The sequence below is a fragment of the Mya arenaria genome, chromosome 14 (genome assembly GCF_026914265.1).
Source record: "Mya arenaria isolate MELC-2E11 chromosome 14, ASM2691426v1".
NCBI lineage: Eukaryota > Metazoa > Mollusca > Bivalvia > Myida > Myidae > Mya > Mya arenaria.
The window spans coordinates 16580326-16606044 of record NC_069135.1 but is presented as its reverse complement, the minus strand read 5'-3'; the positions used below and the strand labels follow the sequence as shown (position 1 = coordinate 16606044).

The following is a 25719-nucleotide window of genomic DNA, read 5'->3' as shown; positions in this document are numbered from 1 at the left end:
ACGGAATGACCGTTTATGCAACCTGTGTTCTAGAAATGTTTGGCTGATGAATACCATTATGGGTTCAGTAATACAAAATTATTACATTACTCATTAGAATACGTACACACTTGAATAACTTATGAATAGCAAAGATAGGACAAACCTTTTCAAGCTTGCTGTATTCTGTAAAATAATACTATCAAAGTTTAGATAGCTCATTTTCCGTATAATTCACATTTTAGCTGTTTTGGATAATTTTATGAGACTTTTGAATTGTATGGTACATGGTATCCCTAATGTTTCGAAATGGATGAACATAATGTGTGTATTGTATACGTACTAAAACATGATTGTTTTGACTATACTTTTGTTCATTTGTTATAATTACAGGCATGTAATATGCCTTGATTTTAAATAAATCTTGAATCTTGTCTTATTATTTTCTTTTTTATGCTCGGTATGCTCAGTGCTAATGACCTGCTTTGAGTTAATGTTATAAATGTAGGCTTTCACCTTGTAAAGAGATATAATTAGATTAGGGATCTGAGGGTGAGTTTTATGTTAATGAGTCCGAGTTTTATTTAAGGGTGCATGATTAGAATACCTGATCGAACGCATTTAAATCACACAACTTTTGTGAGTGTGTTATTCCAAGATAATTTCTCAGAACGATTTTTAAGACCTTCTTTTAAGCATTCCTGTTCAAGCTTATTAAGACTTAAAGCAATCTAATGTTAAACTATAAATTTCATGTTCACAACAGCAACACAATTTGAAGCAAATAATAACGGTGAAGTCAATTCCTATGTTTGAAACATTTCCATGAAACATAATTTTATCTTATAAGTATGTTTATATATATATGAAGAATAAATAAAAAGTAGATATAAACTAAAAACACTGAACCCGGATGTTAATGACGCATGGTTTTGAATCGCTGCAAGTACGGACGCTTTGTAGTTGAAACTTATACCAGCGCAGCTTGCCCAGCGTGAAACATCGAGCTGCAGAAATTGTGTCTTCAATCAAGCTGAAGAAATAGTGTGTTTAAAAATGTCGTTTTGGGTGATTTTGTTTGCTGCAATTACAAGTGCAGATGGATACTGGTTGGATCCAAATGTAAGATAATCAGCTGATATTTTGATTGTAGATAATAAGGCAGATGTTTTATCCTTACCGAGTTTAAAAGTGTCAGGTTTTTATTGTGATATTAGTTCAAGGTCTATACCCAACAGGTTAAATACATGTGTGTGACCCATTTTTCGGCAGAGAAAGTTATGCAGATATTAGAACCGTGCAATATACAATATCGATCAGTTGTTGGTTCATATATGTTGGTCTCTCTCTCTCTCTCTCTCTCTCTCTCTCTCTCACACACACACACGCACGCGCGCGAGCACCACACGCACGCTCGTACACGCACGCACCTATATAAATATACAGGGTTATATTTTGTTTAACGTTTACTGTAATGGTAAAGTCATACATGTATGTATCAGTGTGTATCAGTGTGTGTATACCACGTTATAAATTGCGTCATAAGTGCTTCGTTACACAGGCATCTGAATCATTGTTTGTCACTAAAATATTGTTTAAAACCATTTTGGGTACATACAATGAGATAAACAACACATCTGAAGATATTTAGTGTCTTTGATATACAAAAAAGAAACAAGGTATGTAACTCAAACTTACCCGAGTTCACGGTAGAGTCCAGTTTTATGTAAATTTCTCAACCAACATATGAACAATCCATTTTTAAATAAGTGACATGGAAAGAAGAGTCAATTACCTTTAAAATGGTGTGCGATATGTTGGTATAACTATATTGTCTTTAGACAAACAAGCATAATTCAATGTCAAATTCTCATGTTTTTCTTTAGTCGGAAAGAGTACAGCAAATTAAAATCTTCAATTTTCCCCGTGTAAACAGTACTGAACACAGACCTATTAAAGTTATTTTATGCTTCAGTGTATAAAGTGTTCAGTTCCATGTCACTTATTTAAAAATGGATTGTTTATATGTTGGTTGAGAAATTTACATAAAACTGGACTCTACCGTGAACTCGGGTAAGTTTGAGTTACATACCTTGTTTCTTTTTTTGTATATCAAAGACACTAAATATCTTCAGATGTGTTGTTTATCTCATTGTATGTACCCAAAATGGTTTTAAACAATATTTTAGTGACAAACAATGATTCAGATGCCTGTGCTTCGTTAGTAGGCAATATTTTGCTTCATATGAAAACTTTAAACAAAGATAACTTTACCATTTTAAATTAATCATAGCGCTGTCTACGACGCGCACAGAGCCCCGTCTTTGGCCTTTCACTAGAGTTTGATTGAAAGTTAAGTTTCTTAAAACAGTCACAAAACCGCCGCCTGACGAAGCACTGTCAAAACGTTATTTTGAAAACAGGCTTGTCGATGTTTTTGAGGAAAATAATCAAATTATTAAACTCCGGTAATAAAACGAAGCGGGGCTCTTTAAGTGGCATAAACTGCACTTTGTTTCATTTAAAATGGTCAAGAAAAGGAAAAGTAGTCTTTGTTTAAAGTCTTCATTCGAAGCCAAATGCTGCTTTCCGACGTAGTATTTATGACGCGATCTACAAACACGGTGTATGTAAACGTGTATTATTAACTATTTGTAAGGTTAGGGAACACATTTGGATTTGAAGGTCAAACATGTAGGTCTACACACACGGTGTATGTAAACGTGTATTATTAACTATTTGTAAGGTTAGGGAACAAATTTGGATTTGAAGGTCAAACTTGTAGGTCTCATATATTGAAGTGCTTATTAATATATAAACGGTTTAGCACTTTATCTGGTCAAACATGAGTCACTATCGCTTGTGTCTCGACTATCTCAATATAAGAGTTTGTCTTTTGTACTTTGAACGGTTAAACAAGTGTCATTTCCAGCCTCTTTACTTTAATGAGTGACTCAAAAGAAAATAAATGTATGTATTATAATGGTACTTCAACAAAGTCATAATTATATAGTTATACAAGTACATAAGTCATTGACTGATACGAGAACACGCGCATGTTGAAAACAGTAAAATTAAAACAACAACAAACTAGATCTAATATAAACTCAATAAAACAATGAAAACTACAAGCACAAACAAAATCTTAAATTAATTAATCTAACGTGTATCTAGAATGACTTATTGATTTAAAATAGTACAACATTTTGCCCGGCTGTTTTATTTATTAAACCTTGGCCGTGAAGTTCATGAATTGGTTCACATTCTATAGGGTGGATATCATATTTCCGTTTATATTTCTATTCTGATTGACCTGTATGACCCATCAAGCATAAACGTATTAACTAAATGTCAAAGGAGAACTTCTAATGTTGCCCTGAAAAGAAGTAACTGGTTGTTTATGATTGTATCATGTACCTGTCATTTTTCAGTGCTTGCGTTGTATTAAATATACTCAAACTATATAACCACATCTACATTGATGTTATTGGACCGTGTATTTCCCCAGCCACCGGAGATCGTGTTGATGCACATCCGGTCTGAGATCCAGTTCAGGTTCGCCACGACCCTAGTGACGAGCGTTGTCCGTAACCATGCCAACCACACCCAAGACTCAACCTTTCAGGTCACACTGCCGGAGGAAGCCTTCATATCGAACTTTACTCTGTATGTTGAAATCATTACAACAAATACATACACGATCTGTACGCTGAGATACTCGATCACAAAGTGTTTCAAATGATATGGAAATTTTAACGAATGTTATGACAGAACATTGACGTCATACGTCATGAGATTATTAATATAAAGCATCCACGTTTTCGTGAAATTAAATGTCGTAAATTCTTAATTTAAAATCAGCAATCCTTGCCCCATTGGTATCAAATTAACATATTCATATGAGCTATTTAGTAACGCCTTAGTATATTAAATGTTTGTCACATTAATTTTAATTTCAATCGCATTGCTAGCCATCAATAAAGAACGTCTACATTGTAAAATGGTGATAGCAAAATGCGTCTATCTGTAACGATATTCAGTGAGATAGACGGGGTAGTGTACCCGGGCTTGGTCAAAGACAAGGATGAGGCGCGGCGAGATTACGAGCGAGCCAAGAAAAAGGGCCAGAGTACGGGCCTCCTCAGTCAGAAGTACGTGCTCCTTTTTGTATTATTTAACACATTTATCTCTGGAATATTTCCAAACATTTCTCGGTCAAATATATGCGGCTCAGATTGGAAAATGCGATAACAGATATTAACGAGGCAGCGTGCAAGAGTCATGGAGCTCGGAATATTTATATCCGGGATGCATGAACCAAATCGATTATTTTTTCCACTTTACCTTAAAATTTATTTGTTTTGTTAAATTGCACATTGAATACATCATCACATTTCGCGTGGGCCCTTCATTGGTTCCTATTGTTCACCCTGCAGGCCACGAGACACCAAAAACTTCAAGGTTGAGATCTCTATTGCCAAGGAGAGCACTGTGACCTTCAATTTGACCTACATTGAGCTGCTTAAGAGGACGAGAGGCTTTTATGAGCACCGGATGTTCATTAAACCTGGTCAACCCGTCGGCAATTTCCAGGTCATGTCACTGAATGTTTTTAGAGTCTATTTTGTCATAAATTATGAAGATATACCGTTGTAACCCGAGACCTATGTTATAGTTCGATAGGAAAACAATAATATCTACCTTGGTCATGTAAACACAGAGACCTTATATTTCACCTATGGTTAGTTCTCTTTGTTTTTTTTATACGGAAAGAGAAATGATTTTAACGAAAGTTCGTTCCGGTTTTGCTGTTTATCCGAATGCGTGATTTAACAGACAGATAACAGTACAGACAATGCAACTGTGCGTCATGATTTAGGAAAGGGTAGAATAAAGTGTATTCCATAGAACGGAATATATTCACCACAAATTCTGATGGGTTTTCGAATTCTTATGTAAAACATCTATTACTTCAAATAAATATTGATAATACCAACAGAGATGTGAAGCGACAAGTATTATTAATAAACTGCCCAAATTTGGCATCGTTTTTTGGCAATCCAAACATGGGATTTACTCTATTCACATCATTGACTTACAGATCGATGTAGCTATTGTTGAGTCACGTGACATAACCTACCTTCATGTGCCACCTCTAAAAGAATTCGCCGAACTACTTACAAACGAAATTGCAGGTAGATATCCAATCAATTACTATAAACCTCTCTTTAAGATACAAACAATGTCTTAAGTTGTTTTAAGAAGCCAATTCTTAAATGACATAAACTCTTTTTTTAGAATATTAAAATAGAATTTTGCAGTTTTGGGCCTTTTTCTATTAAAATTTTATTCAGCTCGATTGTGACGAAAGCTAATAGCTTAATAATTCAATGACCATTCTAACCCTCTAAACGCAGACTCAAGACGTTAGTGGAGTTTGTCCATGAGGTAAACTAGCAAAGCACCAGTAATGTTTATCAAATAAGTCAGCAAAAACATAAATCATAGATCCATCTTGCTTACGGAATTAAAAGATTTTGTAATCAAGATAAATGCCTTAAGTTTAAATGTTTTATTCTCTTTTGGCAGAGGATGTTCCCCTGAGCGAGCCTAACGCAGAGATTGTGCGACCAGACGACAGGAGCGCGTTCATCACGTTCGTACCTGAAGCTGACCAATGGGAAGAAGGGCTGCTCGGAAAGTTTGTTGTCCAGTATGACGTTGAGAGAGGAATGGACGGTGGAGACGTGCTGGTTAGCATATGCTTTGAACTATAGATTCAATATGTCTACTTAAATGATTATCACTAGTGGATCCAGATGGGGTGCACCCGGCGCGCGTTCCCCCTAAAATCGTCCAAGTATACTTTTTATTTCAATTAAGGAGAAATAAATGACGCCAAAAATGTACCGTCTAGGACTTGAAATTGTCAATTTTGGGAGTACCCCAAACCCCTCTGCCAACACTTTAAATTGAATAAATTAAGGTGCTGAAGGAATGGCGCAAGTCAAAAGGTAACGCCCCTAAGTTACATTCCCCCTAATATCAATTCCTCCATCCGCCCGTGATTATCATTGTCAGTCACGCAGCATGATTGACTGACTGTTATTTGGAACATAGTGAAAATGTTATAGGATTTAAAAGATTACCTTTCATTTTTCCGACTACCATACTTACGACCGTTCCAGGTTGTGAATGGTTACTTCGTCCACTTTCTTGCCCCAGATCTCGGGGATCCCCTTCCCACTGATGTCTTGTTTATCGTGGACGTCAGCGGCTCCATGAGTGGTAAGAAGATCAAGCAATGCAGGGTAAGTCAAGCATTTTCGAAGGAAAGTATGTAAATGTCCCATAACGCAATGTTTATTGCATATGCTATATCATAATATGTACATGGTAAAAGAGGCTTTATAATGAAATGAAATTGGTTAAGCGATGTAGATGGTAAATGCTGTTAGATCAAGCAATGCATATGTGCGATGTGGCTGGATACAATGTACTTGGTAAGTTAGGCTAGATCATGCCATGTGCATGGTAGGTGTGGCTAGATCATGCCATGTACATAGTAGGTGTGGCTAGATCATGCCATGTACATAGTAGGTGTGGCTAGATCATGCCATGTACATAGTAGGTGTGGCTAGATCATGCCATGTACATGATAGGTGTGGCTAGATCATGCCATGTACATAGTAGGTGTGGCTACATCATGCTATGTACATGGTAGGTATGGCTAGATCATGCCATGTACATGGTAGGTGTGGCTAGTTCATGCCATGTACATGATAGGTGTGGTTGGATCATGCCATGTACATGGTAGGTGTGGCTAGATCATGCCATGTACATGGTAAGTGTGGCTAGAACATGCCATGTACATGGTATGTGTGGCTAGATCATGCCATGTACATTAGGTGTGGCTAGATCATGCCATGTACATGGTAGGTGTGGCTAGATCATGCCATGTACATGGTAGGTGTGGCTATATCATGCCATGTACATGGTAGGTGTGGCTAGATCATGCCATGTACATAGTAGGTGTGGCTAGATCACGCCATGTACATAGTAGGTGTGACTAGATCATGCCATTGCCATGGTAGGTGTGGCTAGTTCATGCCATGTGCATGGCAGGTGTGGCTAGATCATACCATGTACATGGTAGGTAAGGCTAGATCATACCATGTACATGGTAGGTGTGGCTAAATCATGCCATGTACATGGCAGGTGTGGCTAGATCATGCCATGTACATAGTAGGTGTGGCTAGATCATGCCATGTACATGGTAGGTGTGGCTAGATCATGCCATGTACATAGTAGGTGTGGCTAGATCATGCCATGTACATAGTAGGTGTGGCTAGATCCTGTCATGTACATAGTAAGTGTGGCTAGATCATGCCATGTACATGGTAGGTGTGGCTAGATCATGTCATGTATATGGTAGCTGAAGCTAGATCATGCCGTGTACATGGTAGGTGTGGCTAGATCATGCCATGTATATGGTAGCTGTAGCTAGATCATGCCATGTACATAGTAGGTGTGGCTAGATCATTCCATGTACATGGCAGGTAAGGCTAGATCATGCCATGTACTTGGTAGGTGTGGCTAGATCATGCCATGTACATGGTAGGTGTGGCTAGATCATGCCATGTACATGTTGGTGTGGCTAGATCATACCATGTACATGGTAGGTAAGGCTAGATCATGCCATGTACATAGTAGGTGTGGCTAGATCATGCCATGTACATACATGGTAGGTGTGGCTAGATCATGCCATGTACATGGTATGTGTGGCTAGATCATTTCATGTACATGGTAGGTGTGGCTAGATCATGCCATGTGCATGGTAGGTGTGGCTAGATCATACCATGTACATGGTAGGTGTGGCTAGATAATGCCATGTACATGGTAGGTGTGGCTAGATCATGCCATGTACATAGGTGTGGCTAGATCATGCCATGTATATGGTAGATGTGGCTAGATCATGCCATGTATATTGTAGGTGTGGCTAGATTATGCAATGTACGTGGTAAGTGTGGCTAGATCATGCCATGTGCATGGTAAGTGTGGCTAGATCATGCCATGTACATGGTAGGTGTGACTAGATCATGCCATGTACATAGTAGGTGTGGCTTGATCATGCCATGTACATAGTAGGTGTGGCTAGATCATGCCATGTACATGGTAAGTGTGGCTATATCATGCCTTGTACATGGTAGGTGTGGCTAGATCATGCCATGTACATGGTAGGTGTGGCTAGATCATGCCATGTACATGGTAAGTGTGGCTAGATCATGCCATGTACATGGTAAGTGTGGCTAGATCATGCCATGTACATTAGGTGTGGCTTGATCATGCCATGTATATTAGGTGTGGCTAGATCATGGCTTGTACATGGTAGGTGTGGCTAGATCATGCCATGTACATGGTAGGTGTGGCTAGATCATGCCATGTATATTAGGTGTGGCTAGATCATGCCATGTACATGGTAGGTGTGGCTAGATCATGCCATGTACATGGTAGGTGTGGCTAGATCATGCCATGTACATGGTAGGTGTGGCTAGATCATACCATGTACATGGTAGGTGTGGCTAGATCATTTCATGTACATGGTAGGTGTGGCTAGATCATGCCATGTGCATGGTAGGTGTGGCTAGATCATACCATGTAAATGGTAGGTGTGGCTAGATCATGCCATGTACATAGTAGGTGTGGCTAGATCCTGTCATGTACATGGTAGGTGTGGCTAGTTCATGCCATGTACATAGTAGGAGTGGCTAGATCATGCCATGTACATAGTAGGTGTGGCTAGATCCTGTCATGTACATAGTAAGTGTGGCTAGATCATGCCATGTACATGGTAGGTGTGGCTAGATCATGTCATGTATATGGTAGCTGAAGCTAGATCATGCCGTGTACATGGTAGGTGTGGCTAGATCATGCCATGTATATGGTAGCTGTAGCTAGATCATGCCATGTACATAGTAGGTGTGGCTAGATCATTCCATGTACATGGCAGGTAAGGCTAGATCATGCCATGTACATGGTAGGTGTGGCTAGATCATGCCATGGACATAGGTGTGGCTAGATCATGCCATGTATATGGTAGATGTGGCTAGATCATGCCATGTATATTGTAGGTGTGGCTAGATTATGCAATGTACGTGGTAAGTGTGGCTAGATCATGCCATGTACATGGTAAGTGTGGCTAGATCATGCCATGTACATGGTAGGTGTGGCTAGATCATGCCATGTACATAGTAGGTGTGGCTTGATCATGCCATGTATATAGTAGGTGTGGCTAGATCATGCCATGTACATGGTAAGTGTGGCTATATCATGCCTTGTACATGGTAGGTGTGGCTAGATCATGCCATGTACATGGTAGGTGTGGCTAGATTATGCCATGTACATAGGTGTGGCTAGATCATGCCATGTATATGGTAGATGTGGCTAGATCATGCCATGTATATTGTAGGTGTGGCTAGATTATGCAATGTTCGTGGTAAGTGTGGCTAGATCATGCCATGTACATAGTAGGTGTGGCTTGATCATGCCATGTATATAGTAGGTGTGGCTAGATCATGCCATGTACATGGTAAGTGTGGCTAGATTATGCCTTGTACATGGTAGGTGTGGCTAGATCATGCCATGTACATGGTAAGTGTTGCTAGATCATGCCATGTACATGGTAAGTGTGGCTAGATCATGCCATGTACATAGTAGGCGTGGCTAGATCATGCCATGTATATAGTAGGTGTGGCTAGATCATGCCATGTACATTAGGTGTGGCTAGATCATGCCATGTATATTAGGTGTGGCTAGATCATGCCATGTACATGGTAGGTGTGGCTAGATCATGCCATGTACATGGTAAGTGTTGCTAGATCATGCCATGTACATGGTAAGTGTGGCTAGATCATGCCATTTACATAGTAGGTGTGGCTAGATCATGCCATGTACATGGTAGGTATGGCTAGATCATGCCATGTACATGGTAAGTGTGGCTAAATCATGCCATGTACGTAGTAGGTGTGGCTAGATCATGCCATATACATAGTAGGTGTGGCTAGATCATGCCATGTACATGGTAAGTGTGGCTAGATCATGCCATGTACATGGTAGGTGTGGCTAGATCATGCCATGTACATGGTAGGTGTGGCTAGATCATGCCATGTACATGGTAGGTGTGGCTAGATCTTGCCATGTACATGGTATGTGTGGCTAGATCATACCATGTACATGGTAGGTGTGGCTAGATCTTGCCATGTACATGATTGGTGTGGCTAGATTATGACATGTACATGATAGGTGTGGCTAGATCATGCCATGTACATAGTAGGTGTGGCTAAATCATGCCATGTACATGGTAGGTGTGGCTAGATCATGCCATGAACATGGTATTTGTGGCTAGATCGTGCCATGTACATAGTAGGTGTGGCTAGATCATGCCACATACATAGTAGGTGTGGCTAGATCATGCCATGTACATGTTAGGCGTGGCTATATTATGTGTACATGGTAGGTGTGGCTAGATCATGCCATTTACATGGTAGGTGTGGCCAGATCATGCCATGTACATGGTAGGTGAGGCTAGATCATGCCATGTAGATGGTAGATGTTGCTATATCATGCCATGTACATGGTAAGTGTGGCTAAATCATGCCATGTACATAGTAGGTGTGGCTAGATTATGCCATGTACATAGTAGGTGTGGCTAGATCATGCCATGTACATGGTAAGTGTGGCTAGATCATGCCATGTACATGGTAGGTATGGCTAGATCATGCCATGTACATGGTAGGTGTGGCTAGATCATGCCATGTACATGGTAGGTGTGGCTAGATCATGCCATGTACATGGTATGTGTGGCTAGATCATACCATGTACATGGTAGGTGTGGCTAGATCTTGCCATGTACATGATTGGTGTGGCTAGATTATGACATGTACATGATAGGTGTGGCTAGATCATGCCATGTACATAGTAGGTGTGGCTAGATCATGCCATGTACATGGTAGGTGAGGCTAGATCATGCCATGAACATGGTATTTGTGGCTAGATCGTGCCATGTACATAGTAGGTGTGGCTAGATCATGCCACATACATAGTAGGTGTGGCTAGATCATGCCATGTACATGTTAGGTGTGGCTATATTATGTGTACATGGTAGGTGTGGCTAGATCATGCCATGTACATGGTAGGTGTGGCCAGATCATGCCATGTACATGGTAGGTGAGGCTAGATCATGCCATGTAGATGGTAGATGTTGCTATATCATGCCATGTACATGGTAGGTGTGGCTAGATCATGCAATGTACATAGTATGTGTGGCTAGATCATGCCATGAACATGGTAGGTGTGGCTAGTTCATGCCATGTACATAGTAGGTGTGGCTAGATCATGCCATGTACATGTTAGGTGTGGCTATATTATGTGTACATGGTAGTTGTGGCTAGATCATGCCATGTACATGGTAGGTGTGGCTAGATCATGCCATGTACATGGTAGGTGAGGCTAGATGATGCCATGTGGATGGTAGATGTTGCTATATCATGCCATGTACATGGTAGGTGTGGCTAGATCATGCTATGTACATAGTATGTGTGGCTAGATCATGCAATGAACATGGTAGGTGTGGCTAGTTCATGCCATGTGCATAGTAGGTGTGGCTAGATCATGCCATGTACATGGTAAGTGTGGCTAGATTATGCCATGTACATATATGGTAGATGTGGATGATCATGCCATGTAAATGGTAGGTGTGGCTAGATCATGCCATGTACATGGTAAGTGTGGCTAGATCATGCCATGTACATACATGGTATATGTGGTTGATCATGCCATGTAAATGGTAGGTGTGGCTAGATCATGCCATGTACATGGTAGGTGTGGCTAGATCATGCCATGTACATGGTAGGTGTGGCTAGATCATGCCATGTACATGGTAGGTGTGGCTAGATCATGCCATGTACATGGCAGGTGTGGCTAGATCATGCCATGTACATGGCAGGTGTGGCTATATCATGCCTTGTACATGGCAGGTGTGGCTAGATCATGCCATGTACATGGCAGGTGTGGCTAGATCATGCAATGTATATGGCAGATGTGCGTTGTAGGTGTAGAAAGATTTTATGCAATATACATTATACGTGTGGAGAGATAATGCAATGTGCATTGTAGTTGTAGAGAAAGATCATTGAAGGTACAGTGTAGGTGTAGAGAGAGAGATCATACAAGGTACATTGTATGTGTAAAGAGGGATCATGCAAGGTACATTATATGTGTAGAGAGGGATCATGCAAGGTACATTTAATGTGTAAAGAGGGATCATGCAAGGTACATTTTATGTGTAGAGAGAGATCATGCAATGTATATTTTATGTGTAGAGAGGGATCATGCAAGGTACATTGTATGTGTAAAAAGAGATCATGCAAGATACATTGTATGTGTAGAGAGGGATCATGCAAGGTACATTTTATGTGTAGAGAGGGATCATGCAAGGTACATTGTACGTGTAGAGAGAGCAATCATGCAAGGTACATTGTTTGTGTAGAGAGGGATCATGCAAGGTATATTATATGTGTAAAGAGGGATCATGCAAGGTACATTGTATATGAAGAGAGGGATCATGCAAGGTATATTGTGTGTGTAGAGATGGGTCATGCAAGGAACATTGTATGTGTAGAGATAGATAATGCAATGTACATTTTAGGTGTAGAGAAAGATTATGCAATGTCTATTGTTGCTGTAAAGAGAAACCTTGCAATGTACATTGTATGTGTAGAGAGAGAGATCATGCAATATACGTTGTAGGTGTAGAGAGGGATCATGCAAGGTACATTGTATGTATGTGTAGAGAGGGATCTTGCAAGGAACATTCTATGTGTAGTGAGAGAGATCATGCAATGTACGTTGTAAGTGTAGAGAGGGATCATGCAATGTACAGTGTATGTGTAGAGTGATCATGCAAGATACATTGTATATGTGGATAGAGATCATGCAATGAACATTGTAGGGGTAAAGAGCGATCATGCGAGGTACATTGTTGGTGTAGAGAGAGATCATGCAATTTACATTGTAGGTGTGAAAAGAAATTATGCAATGTACATTGTAGGTGTAGAGAGAGAGATCATGCAAGGTACATTGTAGGTGTAGAGAGAGATCATGCAATGTACATTGTAGGTGTGAAGAGAGATCATGCAATGTACATTGTATACGTAGAAAGAGATCACGGAATGTATATTGCAGGGGTAGAGAGAGATCATGCAATGTACATTGTAGGTGTAGAGAGAGATCATGCAGGGTACATTGTAGGTGTGAATAGAGATCATGCAATGTACATTGTATGCGTAGAAAGAGATCACGAAATGTGCATTGCAGGGGTAGAGAGAGAGTATGCAATGTACATTGTAAATGTCAAGAGAGATCATCCTAGGTGCATTGTAGGTCCGGAGAGAGATCATGCAATGTACATTGTAGGTGTGAAGAGAGATCATGCAATGTACATTGTAGGTGTGAAGAGAGATCATGCAATGTACATTGTAAGTGTCGAGAGAGATCATCCAAGGTGCATTGTAGGTCCAGAGAAAGATCATGCAATGTACATTGTAGGTGTGAAGAGAGATCATGCAATGTACATTGTATGCGTAGAAAGAGATCACGGAATGTGCTTTGCAGGGGTAGAAAGAGAGTATGCAATGTACATTGTATGCGTAGAAAGAGATCACGGAATGTGCTTTGCAGGGGTAGAGAGAGAGTATGCAGTGTACATTGTATGCGTAGAAAGAGATCACGGAATGTGCTTTGTAGGGGTAGAGAGAGAGTATGCAAGGTAGGTTGTATGTGTAGAGAGATATAATGCATGGAAAGTTGTATGTGTAGAGAGAGAGATATTGAAATGTACATTGAAGGGGTAGAGAGAGATTTTGGAATGTACATAATAGGTGTGGAGAGAGATCATGCAATGTACATTGTAGGTGTAGAGAGATATCATGCAATGTACATTGAAGGTGTAGAGAGATATCCTGCAATATACATTGTAGGTGTAGAGAGATATCATGCAATGTACATTGTAGGGTTAGAAAGAGATCATGCAATGTACATTGTAGGTGTAGAGAGATATCATGCAATATACATTGTAGGTGTAGAGGGGTATCATGCAATGTACATTGTAGGTGTAGAGAGAGATCATGCAGGGTACATTGTAGGTGTAGAGAGAGATCATGCAATGTACATTGTAGGTGTAAAGAGAGATCATGCAGGGTACATAGTAGGTGTAGAGAGAAGTCATGCAATGTACATTGTATGTTTGGAGAGAGATCATGCAAGGTACGTTGTAGGTGTAGGGAGAGATCATGCGAGGTACATTATAGGTTTAGAGAGAGATAATGCAATATACATTGTAGGTGTAGAGAGAGATCATGCGAGGTACATTGTAGGTGTAGGGAGAGATCATGCAATGTACATTATAGGTGTAGAGAGAGATCATGCGAGGTACATTATAGGTTTAGATAGAGATAATGCAATATACATTGTAGGTGTAGGGAGAGATCATGCAATATACCTTGTAGGTGTAGAGAGAGATCATGCGAGGTACATTGTAGGTGTAGGGAGAGATCATGCAATGTACATTGTAGGTGTAGGGAGAGATCATGCAATGTACATTGTAGGTGTAGAGAGAGTGCAATGTACATTATAGGTGTAGAGAGAGATCATGCGAGGTACATTATAGGTTTAGATAGAGATAATGCAATATACATTGTAGGTGTAGGGAGAAATCATGCGACGTACGTTATAGGTGGAGAGCAAGATCATGAAATATGCATTGCATATGTGGAGAGCGATCATGCAGGGTATAGTGTAGGTGTGGAGAGAGATCACGCGTGGTACATTGGATTTTAAGAGAGAGAGATCATGCAATGTACATTGTAGGTGTGGAGAGAGATCATGCAATGTACATTGTAGGTGTGGAGAGATAATGCAACGTACATTGTAGGTCTAGAGTGAGATCATGCAATGTACATTGTAGGTGTAGAGAGGGATCATGCAATGTACATTGTAGGTGTAGAGAGGGATCATGCAAGGTACATTGTAGGTATAGAGAGTGATCATGGGAGGTACATTGTAGTTAAAGAGAGCGATCATGCAAGGTACATTGTAGGGGAAGACAGCGATCATGCGAGGTACATTATAGGTGTAGAGAAAGATCATGCAATGTACATTGTAGGTGTAGAGTGATCATGCAAGGTACATTGTGTGTTTCGAGAGAGATCATGCAATTTACATCGTAGGTGTGGAGAGAGATCATGCAAGGTACATTGTAGGTGTAGATATAGATTATGCAATGTACTTTGTGTGTGTCGAGAGAGATCATGCAATATACATTGTAGGTGTGGAAAGAGATCATGCAAGGTAAATTGTAGGTGTGGAGAGAGATCATGCAATGTACATTGTATGTGTAAAGAGAGATCATGCAATGTACATTGTATGTGTAGAGATAGATCATGCAATGTACATTGTAGGTATAGAGAGAGATCATGCAATGTACATTGTAGGTGTGAAGAGAGATCATGCAATGTACATTGTATGTGTACAGAGAGATCATGCAAGGTACATTGTAGGTGTAGAGAGAGATCATGCAATGTACATTGTAGTTGTGGAGAGAGATCATGCAATGTACATTGTATGTGTAGAGAGTGATCATGCCAGGTACATTGTAGATGTAGAGAGAGGTCATGCAATGTACATTGTGTGTGTCGAGAGAGATCATGCAATGTACATTGTAGGTGTGGAGAGAGATCATGCAATGTACATTGTATGTGTAGAGAGAGAGATCATTCAATGTACATTGTAGGTGTGGAGAGAGATCATGCAATGTACATTGTATGTGTGGAGAGAGATCATGCAATGTACATTGTAGGTGTAGAGAGTGATCATGCAATGTACATTGTAGGTGTAGATAGAGATCATGCAATGTACTTTGTGTGTGTCGCGAGAGATCAAACAATGTGCATTGTAGGTGTGGAGAGAGATCATGCAAGGTAAATTGTAGGTGTGGAGAGAGGTCATGCAAGGTACATTGTAGGTATAGAGAGAGATCATACAATGTACATTGTGGGTGGAGAGATCATCTTGCAATGTACATTGTAGGGGTAGAGAGAGATCATGCAATGTACATTATAGGTGTGGAGAGAGATCATGCAATATACATTGTAGGTGTAGAGAGAGATCATGCAATATACATTGTAGGTGTGAAGAGAGATCATGCAATGTACATTGTATGTGAAGAGAGTGGTCATGCCAGGTACATTGTAGGTATAGAGAGAGATCATGAAATGTACATTGTAGGTGTAAAGGGAGATCATGCAATGTACATTGTAAGTGTGGAGAGAGATCATGCAATGTACATTGTAGGTGTGAAGAGAGATCATGCAATGTACATTGTAGGTGTGAAGAGAGATCATGCAATGTACATTGTATGTGTAGAGAGTGATCATGCAATGTATATGGTAGGTATACATGCGTAATAAAATGTAAATGGTAGATGTTGCTTTGCAATGCAAAGTTCACGTTTATTATTTATTACTGAAAACATAAGCTCTGTTATATATATTTCTACCAATAAAGAACTTAATTGATAACAAACTTGCATACAATTCAAATTCTTTAGACACAGAACTCTCTACTCATTACCGCACTACTTTGAATATGACATTTCTCGAATTGAATCTTTAATACATAATTGACATATTTATAATACTTTTAGGAATCGTTGTTATCAATGTTAGACCAGTTGCGGAAGGGTGACCGCTTCAACATCATCAAGTTCAATGATAACATTAATACATACAACAAAGACATGGTGGACGTTGACGATGACTCCGTACAGTCCGCCAAGACATGGGTGAAGAAAAACATCAATGCTTTGGGAGGTGAGTTTTTGTGGAATAATCGTACATATGTCCACCTCCGCAGTCCATTCACAAAGTAAAGTTACTTTTAGTTATCAAATTAACCACACTGAAATATGCATGATATATATGCACAATAAATAAATAGCATTTTGTTTTGATTCCGATTTTTTTCAGTTTCTAATCTTGGTGAGGACTTAAAATGCCCTCCATTGTTCCAATGGTTATGAACAAAATTAAACTGGTATTGTTGATCTTCGGCAATATCGCTACCTCTTGTGCATTTTCGGCAAACTCCGATATGCATTCTTCGTAAATTGTCTTATTTTAATATAATTATTATAATTAATTTCTCCTCCATTTAAGGGGAGACATATTGTTTCTGCCCTGTCTGTCAGTCTGTCCGTCCGTACGTCACATTTCCTATCCGCTCGATAACTATAGAACACTTGGACATACTTGGTTTTCAGGTCGGTGATGACCAGTATATGACTCTATTGGTTTTGAAATCAGTAGGTTAAAGGGCTAGGTCGAGGTGACATTGCGGTGAAAAACAACAGTTTCCTCTCGAACGCTTGCACCTAAGAACTTTATACTTGGTGTGACCATAGATGAACTCTGTTAGTTTTAAGATCAGTAGGTTAAAGGTCAAGGTCAACGTGACATTGAGGGTTTAAAAAAGTTTCCGTTAAATAACTGAAGATCCTTTTAGTCCAGGAACTTCATACTTTGTTTGCCAGTTGGTCATTACCAGTAGATGACCCTCATTGATCTTGAGCTTAAAGGTTACAATGACCAAACACTAAAAAGTGGTTACAATCAATAACTGAAAAATGCTTGGGCCTAGAAACTTAATACAATACAAACTTTGTTTAAACTTTCTTAATACGATCTTACTATTGTATACAGGTCAATAAGTCAAACTTCAAGGTCTTTGTTAACTCGTCCCCAGTCCAAAGCTACATCGTAATTATTTCTCACCTACAATCTGAATCACATACTGGCGGAAACAAGCGCTTTTTCAAAAAACAAACAAACCGATCTCTAGTTGTTTTATTTATATACGTAATATGTATGAATGTTAAATGCATTTTAAGAAGACACAACGTCTGTTTAAACAAAATATAATTGCCATATGCTGAATTGTATCTAAATTAGTACATGAATAAAGTACTTCATCCAGGTACTTAGTGTCATGTGAGGTTCCTGTAGAGTTTATACAAACAACGCTAATTGTAAGCGCTTAAAGCGTTGAAACGCAGGCGCGACGAACGTGTTAACTACATGTACTAGGATATATGGACATTGCTTTCATCTTGCAAATTTATTGCTAGTGTAAATGTAATTAAATTTAACTCGATATTGGCTGAGGACGTTTAGACTTTTTGTAGTAGGTAATGTAAAGCAGGGTAATTAAGTCAACACATTTCTGTTTCCTGCATTATTATCGACTATCATCTATTTCCCTTAGTTCCTCGCCAAGATTAACGTTGCAATCTTATGAACGTATTTGAACCGCTTAACACCAATCTGCCTTGTTTTGGAACACCGGTCAATATTTCTTTTATCATGTCATGTCAAAAATAGATCTGACGACACCTCATTTCATTTTGCGGTAACATATAAAGGCCTAAAGCATTCAGCCAAAAAATTACAACTGCGAAAAAAAATCACGGAGAGTACGCACATGTTTCTGTCTGTAGGTACAAATATCAATTCAGCGGTGTTAAAGGGTATCGACACACTCCTTACGCACGCCAGGAATGAAAGCCGGGCACCGCTTATTCTGTTCATGACGGATGGAGAACCAACAAGCGGAGTCGCTAACGGCGACAAAATCCTTACAAACATTCAGGACGCAAACGAAGGTAATCTTAAATGTAACTGAATATCACAACTTAATAATTGTAGTTCTCAGTTAATCAGACAAGGGCGCTGCAAAAATAAAACGGTTAACTGTTTGAATATTGTAAAATCTGGTCTCATAAGCGTTCGAATAATTAATAAATAAAAAATAAATAACATATGATACTTGATTGTTATCCTTGACGCTCCTAAAACCACACTTATAACAGTGAGTTTACTTTGTTTGAATTTCATTCTTTAAGCATATTATTTTCAATCTTCTTAAGGCAGCGTGCCCATATTCACGCTGGGGTATGGAAGAGGTGCAGATTTCGGGCTCTTGAAAAAGATGGCGGGCCAAAATCAGGGCGTCGCGCGCAAAATTTATGAGGACTCGGACGCTGCGTTACAGGTGCAATTCTTACTAACATTTCTTCAGTGATGGATTAACTGTTTACATAAAATATTACGATTTCATTTAACTCATGTAAATGTCGGGAATCGATTTTAGGGAATAGACCTACAAATCAAAGAACATCTTGGAATATCGAGACACTTTCTACAAAATTTAGACAAACATATAATACACCTTATCCTAATACAATACCAAACATTCTTTAAACATTTTTTAAGATTGCTGGATTTTACGACGAGGTATCGGCGACGTTGTTGAATGATGTCGAAATCAAATACCTTGGTGATGGTGTAGACGACGAATCACTCACGCGAAACGGTTTCCGGAACTACTTTCTGGTAATGGCTGAAATGAGATAGCATTTTATTTTTGTATCGTGTTTTTTTATCAATGATAATGGTAAATAACTTAAGCACTTTTATATATAACAGTTTACATTGAACTATGTTCATCTGAGAACGAAGACTGAGATAGAAACTGGCACATCATGCATGCACAGATACTTGACGTTTTGGTTCGTTGACATCAAGGTAGATGTGTATATGGCAGTTTATTATCATCGTTTTATAACATTGTAACAAATGAGAATGTGTTTCGTGCAACAAGGAAAGCTAAGGCAGGTTTATTTCAGGGAGATATTCGTATTAAAATAAGCGCAAAAACAGTTATAAAAGTCGGTGTCACAGACCAAGAACCTGAAGACGAACGTTTAGTTGTATATAAAGCTTGCATGACGACCGTATTTTAAAACCAAGCCACTGCCTTTTTCTAGGGCTCCGAGATAGTTGTCGCAGGGAAGCTGGAAGATGGTGCCCCGCCTACTCTTAACCTTGAAATCACAGGAGACGGCCCCACCGGAAATATTATTTTGGTCGACTCGGGATTGACAGTGAACTCGTTGCCTAAGAATGGTACGATCTAGGTTGTATGTGTATATACATGTAGTATACTATGCTGGAACCATGCTTAACGAAAGAATGACAAAACTAAGGGCGTTTTTGTTGGTTATAAACTGGTTTCGGTTTTATATCGGTTTCACGAACTGTGCATTTGTTGTTACAGTTTCAAATAAAACCAAAACCAGTATTATCGTTTTTTAACGAAAACCGAAACCGGTTTTCGAAACTATTAAAACCCCTACCGAAGTTCGTTCCATCCAAAAACTAGTTTACTTTGAAACCAACATGGCGGAAAGTGATCAATCACCTTTGTTAAAACTCAATCCCTTTGATAACAATGCCTTACAATGGGCAAATGAGCTAAATGATAAAGGTTATATTTATAATTAGAAATAATGGCTACACGCAGTAGCTCCACCATGTTGTTTAAACTGTACACAAAACCATTCATTTGTTACTTCAAGCGAAACTATCAAAACCGAGTTCGAAACTGTTCAACCATTGACACCAAAATTGGTTTGGTATCAACAAAAACGCCCTAAGCTTGACAAAATAGACTATGTCGACGAATGTATAAGGCACACGATGCGAAATGCACATACAATGACATCGGCAATTCAAGTAAACTCGACAACATACACATGTTCGTGTATATTAACTCCTTTAACTTTAACATTTTCAATATAAAACAACATTAATATTTTGATTAATTATCTCACCAATATGTCGACATATTTCAAAAGTATGGTGGCATATTACTGTCATAAGATAACCTGAGAACGATTGGTTTCGTGTTAACCACTTAATTTTCATGATTATAAGCTAGCTATCTAGTTTATATTCGCAAAAAGTTTTCGGTAAAATAAATAACATGATTCTAAAAAACGGCTTAAAAGTGCCCAGACTTGCCACCTTACATTTTCATGCTGTTCAACACTTACCGGTTACGGTTTGATAGCTAGATAATTATCTTGAAAAGGAAATGGTTAAACGAAACAATTTGTGAACATTATTAGGTTGTTTACAACAGTAATATGTCACCATACAAAAAGGCTTTGAAAATTAACGTTTTTTTTACTCTTGTTTTCTTGGTTTCCTTAATAAAGAGACAAACAACTGCGTTTTAAAAAGTACTTTTATTTATAGCATTTGCATTAATTCACAACATGATGATTTCAAGTATCACTTTGCTTCATTAACCAGACCTGATATCCGTGTCCGACCTGGAGGGTATGACAGAGAAGCTGTGGGCGTACCTGAGTATCAAGCAGCTTCTACTGCAGGTGGACAGTGCGAACTCCTCCATGGCACTCGACCTCAAAGACAAGGCCAAGCAGTTAGCACTAAAGGTAGGCTTTGAAAGGTGCACAATGTAGGTTGATGCATTTCTTTACTTTATTTAATTGCATTATATAAATAATAATTAAACAAGGAAAGGCATATGCTTTGATTTCATATTTAAAGGATCTGTCACGAATACACAATTTTATTAACAAGTTCAGGATTTATATTAGCTTACGAACATACTACTGGGTGAGTTAAATAAATTGTGTATTATAAGATGTAGAGTGTCAGATTCTTTATATCCCATGCTTTTCCAAATAAAAATAGCAAACCCGACCTACCTGTTTCACCTGCTGTAGTGATGAGTCGATTTTCACAAAGCAATGCCTTAAAATTCCCGCGCTACCTGCAGTGTATACATTTAGTACCCGGAGTAATTTTAAACTTTAGAAACATCCGATCGTTTTAATTTTATTTTTAAAAAGAATGCATAGTGATACTTAGACAATATCAAGTACGGGATGCAACAAACACACAAACATATTAAACGAAATTTGCTTTCTTTGAGATTGTTACGCCATATCCGGTAAGATGACGTCATGATTTGTTATATGCTATCAGGGTCGATGAGAATCATTCGCTTTTTAAACACATTAAGAACCGAACGACTTGATTTTTTTTTTCACGAAATCAAGATAGAATATCAATTTTTCCTCTGAAAATTCATGTACTTCGTTCATCAACAGTAAAAAACGAGAATTAAACATATGACTTGCTAAGATATTGCCAAATAAGCAAATATTTTTGCCGATAATTCGTTTATAAACTGCGGAATGATATATTTCCTGACCAAAAGAAAGAGCATTTTTATGTGATAAAAATATAAGTGATACAACTTTTATTTTTACCTGTACACATTCATATGTTTTGTTTTGACCATTAATGTCAAATGAGTTAATCAAAATAATATTTAAAAAAATACCAAGATATACCAAGTAACTGTGAATGATAAAGATTGTATGAAATTTTAAAATATTTAATATATAAAAATAAACGACCAAAAGTGGATTATTTGTTTAATATGTGTATCATAGAGTTCTAGAACACATTTTCTTATGATTCTCAGTCCAAGAGATCACCCTAGGGACCAAATCGCTCGAATCAGGTAGCTCGACTGGCCAAAAATGCTGTCCAAATACCAAGTAACTGTAATTAAGAGTAACTCCTATTTTTTAAATGTACATATGAACAATTGACCTCCATTTCAGTACGGGTTTGTGACGTCACTTACATCAATGGTTGTGGTAAAACCTGACGTCATCGATGACAGACCTACTACAACCCCAGGTAGACTTCCAGAAATGTTTAAACTCAAATTTGAGTAAATTTACTTATTATGACCAATATTTTTATCTCTTTTAAATAATGAGTGCTTACAACAGCCTTCAGTAAGGAAGAATAGTTTGTCCCTTGATAATTTATCCATTGGGACAAACAATTGCAAGAATGAAAGTAGCCCTTACTTTCGATTTTAGTCGGAAACTTATGATAAAAAAAATCACATTTCTTTCTGTGTCAGAACCAACGACGACGACAACCCGAAGATATAGAAAATACAGCGGCGGTGGCGGTGGTGGTGGTGGCGGTTACGGAGGGGGAGGAGGTAGATTTATATACTTTATATATTTTTTCTAAAATTTGGCAGATAAGAATACACAGAATTGTGCATATGTTTATGCATCATAAGGGCAATTTAAAACTTAAAAATGCAATTGTATTGTTATTTCCTTAATGGTTTAAAATGGAAAATTTGGAGGGAACTTGGAGGGACTCATTTGAATACACCAACGGATGAGACACTTAAAGGAGTCTGTCCAGATAGACACTGCCACGGGGCGATACATCGGGACCAGTGATTATCCAGACTCGCAGTCCCGTTTATGACCCTTTTTTGGCAGCGCGCCTTGGATAAGGTTCCTAGTGTATGATGTTTTGTCTCTTATTTCTAGGAGGAGACCCCCACTTCATGATCCGAGTGCCGGAAGTAGACCACCCGCTGTGTTTTGACATTCATGGCAACAATGGAGACATTCAAAACCTTGTCACCGATCCTAGACATGGTATCCTCGAATGATAATCAAATCATTTAACTGATCTACAACAATGATTACCATTTTCCAAAGCTATTTAACCATGTTGCAAGGACTTTTGATAAAACTTAATTATTTAATTCGTAAAATAGTATAAACCGCATCTCTCATAATTCACTCGCGTTTGACCAAATTTAAAACATTATTCTTGTCAATAAAAAAAACGCTTCTTAAAAATGAAATATCTCTTTTTGCACATTTTAAAATAAAAATCGAATTACTGATATATATTTTTAAGGCATAACAATCAAATCCCAACTGAAGGAAACAACTTACAAGAATATCCATGGAGAAAACAAGATTTTCATTGGTCAGATATCGGTGCAGACTAAGCACCATGTGATTGTCTTCACTCCGGAAGCCATTTTCTTCGACGACAAGGTGGATTTTCTTTGCTTTTTCATTAAAAATTGTAATTGTTATAAAGTATGTACATGTAACTTTCCTGTTTCCACTTGGCGTTGTATTGTTAGAATCATCAACATTCTGTATAATTTATCAACTAAACTGCTTTGCATATCAAAATAGTCTAGCAAATTTAGAGATAATACAGCAGGAACCAACTTTGTGCTGTTATGTATTTTAATATCATCTTCAAGTTTATATTGTCCTCCGAGAGCTTGTCTTTTTAATACTGTAAATGACTATGTGAATGTTCGGTCATATCGAAACATATCTTGATTCCATATTATTATTTGCTATTTAATACATACATTATTAATTGTGGGTATTATGTGGGTATTAATTAACCTCCGCACACATACCGACTTATATTTGCTATTGTAGGTGTATACATGGGATGAGGAGCGAACTCGACAATTTGGCGGCCATGAACTGGTGATGGTGAAGTTTGGGCGGGAATATTCCATCCGCTTCCGGTTCGGAGCGGAATTCCTCATCAAGCGCCATACGGGCATTGCCGGGGTGGCCTTCCTCAACGTCTATGTGAAGAATGAAGAAGGATTTAGTCCCCAGACCACTGGACTTATTGGTAATGATTAACAACATCGAGGTTCATGTAATATTTAGTAGATTTTTGCTCAAACCGTGAAAGTTTTATTGAAAGGAGTTTCTTTGCAAAATCGTCATTTTCCTTAGGCATTTTGATGAAAACTAAAAATTCGCTGTAATTCGATATTTTTTCTTATGTTTGGTTCAAGTCATTTTTGTTTAAACATATGTTAACTTTGTCTAATGGTTATCTTTATCAGGTCAGTTTGTGAACGGACAGAAACGAATAATATACAAAAAGGATAGTTACCAACTTGTATCTGGCAAACATATGGGAAAGTTCCAGGTGCGCGAAGGACCGCGTTTCCTAGCAACACAGCTCTCCGCACCCGTCACCGGGAAACTCCGTCTTATTGTGAAGGCAAATCTCATTGAACGGTCGGAGGTCGTTTCCGAGGGATCGGAACAATGCTGGATGGTTCACAGGGAGTTTGAATCTGCTCTGATTGGTGATATACATACCTACCTATCGCAGGAATTAATCAGCGAGTGACGTCTGTGTGAATTTAAACAACATGTTTGAAACAGACAAATATCTGCATGGCCGTCTGCACATAAACTATTTGTCCCTTATAGCAAAATTTTATGCTTTGTGCAGACCACTAGAATAAACCATATCGGTTTGATTCAAATGGCTTGTTGAACTGTGTACATTTCTCTAATCGGAAAGGAATGTAAGTAGCTGCTTTGCAATGCGGCTACTTATATTTTCATTTGTAGTCATCTATTATATTTTTGAGAAATTCCAGAACATGATCAGATTTCATCTCGGGATTTTCACTTTTCTGTTCATAAGTGTAATATGACTTAATAAAGAGCACGATTTCTGGTATAATGTTGCATTGCTTTGATGCTAAATACACTTTATCCATTTTCTATCAATCCGACCTGAAATATAAAAAATAAAATAAATGAATCCAACTATTTTTCGTGGTCAGTGTTTTTATCTGGAGGCGTGTTTGCTTTTGTCGTTTGGTTTAAAGGGTGTGCATACATAATTGCATTCAGACTGAATATTCCAAAATTATTGTTTTATATTTTGTAACGTTACATGCTCCGAATGAAACTATGAGTGATGAACTCCCCACCCGAACCAAGACACCACCTGGATACAGAACTCCCCACCCAAACCGAGACACCACCTGGATACAGAACTCCCCACCCAAACCGAGACACCACCTGGATACAGAACTCCCCACACAAACCGAGACACCACCTGGATACAGGATTGA

General features: G+C 38.5%; 1 protein-coding gene across 1 annotated transcript; it reads left to right on the top strand.

Annotated features, from left to right (window-relative positions):
* The first annotated feature begins 941 nt into the window (after positions 1–941).
* On the top strand, positions 942–25413 carry LOC128218197 (inter-alpha-trypsin inhibitor heavy chain H3-like). Its single transcript, XM_052925789.1, has 19 exons — positions 942–1101; positions 3488–3645; positions 4020–4130; positions 4416–4572; positions 5081–5174; positions 5569–5732; positions 6168–6290; positions 16739–16904; positions 18587–18751; positions 19016–19140; positions 19362–19481; positions 19916–20054; positions 21246–21391; positions 22595–22673; positions 22906–22989; positions 23336–23446; positions 23715–23857; positions 24263–24467; positions 24688–25413. Exons 1-19 carry the CDS (start codon positions 1036–1038, stop codon positions 24978–24980), a joined length of 2649 nt encoding a protein of 882 aa, XP_052781749.1. The 5' UTR covers positions 942–1035; the 3' UTR covers positions 24981–25413.
* Positions 25414–25719: the final 306 nt, after the last annotated feature.